General features: G+C 52.4%; 1 protein-coding gene across 1 annotated transcript; it reads left to right on the top strand.

The window, feature by feature from the left end:
* Positions 1–1,076: 1,076 nt before the first annotated feature.
* On the top strand, positions 1,077–1,878 carry V1514DRAFT_356545 (kinase-like domain-containing protein; the record flags this gene model as incomplete). Its single annotated transcript, XM_066929646.1, has 3 exons — positions 1,077–1,175; positions 1,218–1,667; positions 1,726–1,878. The coding sequence occupies 3 exons, from the start codon at positions 1,077–1,079 to the stop codon at positions 1,876–1,878; spliced, it is 702 nt and encodes a 233-aa protein (XP_066783570.1).
* Between the last annotated feature and the right edge of the window lie 2,908 nt (positions 1,879–4,786).

The raw sequence follows: 4,786 nt of genomic DNA, 5'->3' as shown, positions 1-4,786 counted from the left end.
CCGCTAAATGCGGCTTCGCTTTCCTTACGCACCCGAACCGTCAAACGCCAAGGTATCATCCGCCGACTCATCACAGAGGTCGGCGCTGAGGTCTCGAGCCCAGAAGCGATGGGTCCTATCATTCAGTCTTTTTATACTGATCTATATGCTCAGAAATCCAGCAACTGGTCTCGGTTCGATGAGTTTATTTCTCCTTCAGCGGACGAGCTCCGTCGCACCAGTCAATCCCAAGAAGACGTACTTTCGACGCCGTACAGTTTGACCGAACTGCGCAATGCTGCCCACAAGATGCAGAAGGGGAAAGCACCAGGTCCTGACGGTCTTCTTATAGAAATATACATTTGCTTTTGGGATATACTCGGCCCAGTGCTCCTTGAAGTACTCGAATTGATCACCAACCAGGAACATCCGACCGACAGCCAGCGGTACTGTCACATACACCTTATCCCTAAATCCGGCGACTCAGCCCGGCTGTCCAACTGGCGACCGATTTCACTTTTTTGCAGTGACTATAAGCTTTTTTCGCAGGTTTGGGTTCAGCGTATCAAAAATGTGCTGCCGGATCTCATACACCCTGATCAGACCGGGTTTGTTCCCGGACGGTGGATTGGCGACACTATTGCCAACGTGGAACAGGCCATTATGTCTACATCTCGACAGGGGGGAGGGCATTTTACCACTTGGCGATGGTTGATTTTTTCAAAACGTATGACTCAATGTCGCATGACTACCTACTCCGAGTTCTTTCGCGGTTTGGGTTGGGACCAAAAGCCATGAGCTTTATCAAAGCTACGACTGCACACCTCGCAGGCCGAGTTTAAATACAACGGCTGGCTCACTGAGCCTTTTCATATTTAACCTTCGTCAAGGCGACCTCTGGCGCCAGTCCTCTTTACCCTCGCGCTGGAACCACTATGCCATCAACTCCGTGCCTTGCTTCCTGGTCTCTAGCACTCGGGGATGCGCCCAATGCGCCTCAACGGCTGGCTCACTGAGTCTTTTCAGGGCGCACGTCTCCTGCGGTGGACCCAATTGGAGCCAAGCTTCGATCGGTAGTGTCGAAAGGTGACCCGACTATGTATTACGAAAAACGTCACAAGGTCGGGGAGGGGGCCAGCGGTTCCGTGTATGTTGCGTCACCGCGTCACCCCGGATTGCATCCAAATCATTTAAAAGTAGCCATTAAGCAGATGGATTTGGCGTCACAATCATGCAAGGAATTGATCGTGAATGAAATTTTGGTGATGAAGGAATCACAACACGCCAACGTTGTTAATTTTTGGGAGGCGTACTTGCGGCAGCCGGCTGATTTATGGGTCGTGATGGAATACATGGAAGGCGGAGCGCTGACCGACATTATCGAAAGGCACACGTTGACCGAGGCCCAGATTGCCACGATTTGCTTGGAGACTTGCAAAGGATTGCAACATTTGCATCATAAAAACATTATTCACAGGGATATCAAAAGTGACAACGTGTTGCTAGATTCTGCCGGGCACGTGAAAATTACTGATTTTGGATTTTGTGCCAAGTTGACAGAATCAAAAAATAAGCGGGCCACCATGGTTGGCACGCCATACTGGATGGCTCCTGAAGTGGTCAAGCAAAAAGAATATGGCGCCAAGGTTGATATTTGGTCGTTGGGGATCATCAGATCCTCTTATGTTGTACGCTCAAGCGGCCGAAACGGCCGTTTCGGCCCAATCTCGCTCTCCTGCTCTCCAGTTTGCACGCCATTTGGAAATAATAATTTACGACAATATTCCGGCAGAATTATTGGCCGAATCCATTGCCAACTCTTTCTCGGCATTCTTCAAAATTCCAGTTCAATTTTACGTTCGCCCTGACTCAAATCGCAATGTAGTCATGGAACTTTAATCTGCGGACGATGTCCGTACCGTTCTCGCGATCGCTCTCGCTGTCAAGTCGCTCAACCTTTCGCTGACAGCTCGTCGGCTGGCCACCACGGCTGAGATGGCCCGTCTGCAAGTCCTCCACCTGCGGGACGTCCCAGTCGGCCTCGCACATCGAGTCCTTCACCCACTCCAGGTGAGACGTCAACAGCTGAAAGTGCTGCTCGCACCACCTCAACGTCATCGGCCACCGTCATTTGCGACCCTCCAACGCCGACCGAGAGTTGCTCTGCAACATCAGAACCGGGAATCCCACCTGACCAGACCGCACTTCCTTCGGCCACAGTACCGACTGTGCGGGCCCCTTCCCCGGTGAAGATCCCTCGCCCCACGCGAAAGCCTCCATTGCAGCTTCCTCCCGACACGACTCCTGCTACATCCGCTCGCAGTCCGACTCGGGCCCGCTCTACCGTTTCCAAACGCCAAGCATCTCGGACTCCATCACCTGACCCACCGCCTTCATCAGCCTCGCCTCGCCGTCGGGCCTCGGCCAGTCCTCATAAGCTAGTCCGCATCAACGCGACATTACCACCTGTGCTCGATCCTCCCGGTGAAGAACCGAATCAACCCGCAACTATCTTATGGAAAAATCACCTGGCCTTTTAGTATACAGGCACCTCAACTGAATCATCAGACGGGCGCATCGTGGCTGGCTTGTTTCTCATCGACACTATCCTCACTAGAGTGGTCTCATCTACACTCCCGCAGATGACGCCTTGAAGCAGGATTTTCTCATTCAGTTGCTCGAGTTACTCCAGGACTGACATCCGGAATTACCACACGTTATCACTGGCGACTGAAACTGTGTTACCGATCCCAACTCAGACTCCTCCAATCCGACCGGTTCAAATTGAGGTCAAGAAGAACTACTTCATCTTATTAACCAGCTCAGTCTTTCGGACACTAACCGCCTCGTTAAACCATCTGGCCTTGATTTCACAAACAGCCATGCCCATGCCAACCGGCGTTTAGATCGTACATATACATCACCAGACCTTGCAGCTTCTGTAAGCGGAGTGCGGTTCCAGCGTCACAGCCGAGTGATCGGCGGTTCATCTCTCTCTACGCACGAAAGCGATCTCACTTATTTTGACGTCTCGCAGCTCCGCACCGACCCAGGCTATTATAAGCTTGCCGTTGATTGGTTACAAGACGAGGAGTTTACCAAATGTGTCAGATACGATCTCGTCCGCATCCTACGTGAAGATTGGTTTCCATGTCCCTCATTGCAGGCTTGGGATCAAGTCAAGCAACGCATCCGTACCATTTGTCAAGAACAATCCCGTCTGTGGCACAAGGTACGCGCTTCCACCAACTTGGACTTCCGCACCAATTGGCAACATGGTGCTTGTCGCCTTAAGACTCGCTCGCCAAGCGCAGCCGAGATCCCGCTTAACTCACCATCATTGGCACAACGCACTCGAATGGTCAGACGACAAGGCATTTTACGCGGGCTTAAGGCTGAGTCGGGCGAGACAGTTTCCAGCCCTTCTGATTTAGCTAAAGTCTTCCGTTCTTTCTACGGGGAATTATATGCTCCTAAAGTCTCCAACCTCGAGATCTTCGATGACTTCATCGGAGCGGACACGAGCGATTTACCGCGCGTTTCGCGTGACCAGCGGGCGGCCCTTTCCGCTCCATACACGCTCGATGAGCTATACAGCGCGGCTGTGCGGATGCAAAATCGCAAGGCTCCTAGCCCTGATGGGCTGCCAATCGAGTTCTACACTTTTTTCTGGAAGGAAATTGGTCCAGTTCTGCTGCAAGTGCTTCAAATGGTCACGGGCAGCGAGGAGCTGTCGGAAAGTCAACGCTTATGCCATATACACCTCCTAGCCAAGTCTGATGACTCAACCAATCTCAGCAACCGGCGCCCTCTATCTCTGCTATGTAGTGACTACAAGCTCTTCTCACAGCTATGGGTACAGTGCCTCAACCAGGTCCTCCCGGAACTGGTTCACCCTGATCAAACCGAGTTCGTACTGGGGAGGTGGATCGGCGACAAGATTGCCAATGTCGAGCAGGCGATTATGTCAACGCCGCGGCACAAAGGTCCAACCTACTACCTAGCGATGGTGGATTTCTTCAAGACATACGACTCGGTTTCACACGAGTACCTTCTACACGTCCTGGCTCGTTTGCGGCTTGGGCCCCTTGCCTTAGGCTTCATCAAAGCCACGACAGTCAACCTATCTGGGCGAGTCCACTTTAACGGCTGGCTGACCACGCCTTTCCCAATAGCTTCGGGCGTACGCCAGGGTGATCCGCTCGCCCCGGTACTGTTTACGCTCGCAATCGAACCTTAGTGACGCCGCTTGCGTTGTGTGCTCTCCGGCCTCCCCTGTCATGCCACCCGGCCTCTTCGGCTGGCCGCGTTTGCCGACGATATTTCTTTCCTGATCACATCTGCGAGCGACGCAGATCAAGCCATGCTTTCACTGAAGTTATTCCGAGACTTGGGGGGAGAAAAGATAAACACAATGAAATCATTTCTCTACGCCTTCGGCGCCCTGAACCCAACGGAGACTGCTCGGATAGTCGATCGTACGGGATTTTCATTCACCGGGCCTACTTTGCGCTATCTCGGCATCCGTCTTGGCACGACAGATTTCAAGGATGAATGGCGGGAGGTATGCAAAGCCCTAACACGCAGGACACAACAGCTTCTCATATACGATTTACCCTTCCTTACGCACAGCTTGCTGGGTGATCAATACCTTCGTATACTCCAAGATAGTATACCTCGACCAATTCCATCCAACTCCGCCCGAGATCTTGGATGCCATTCGAAAGACGGCAATCGAAAAGATCTGGGGAAAACGGCGAAGGCATTGGGTATCACGAGACTGGCTACAAGTTTCGTCCGAACTGGG

Source organism: Lipomyces japonicus (genome assembly GCF_038497905.1).
Source record: "Lipomyces japonicus strain CBS 7319 unplaced genomic scaffold V1514scaffold_17, whole genome shotgun sequence".
NCBI classification, from domain to species: domain Eukaryota; kingdom Fungi; phylum Ascomycota; class Lipomycetes; order Lipomycetales; family Lipomycetaceae; genus Lipomyces; species Lipomyces japonicus.
This window is presented reverse-complemented; position numbering and strand designations above follow the sequence as displayed.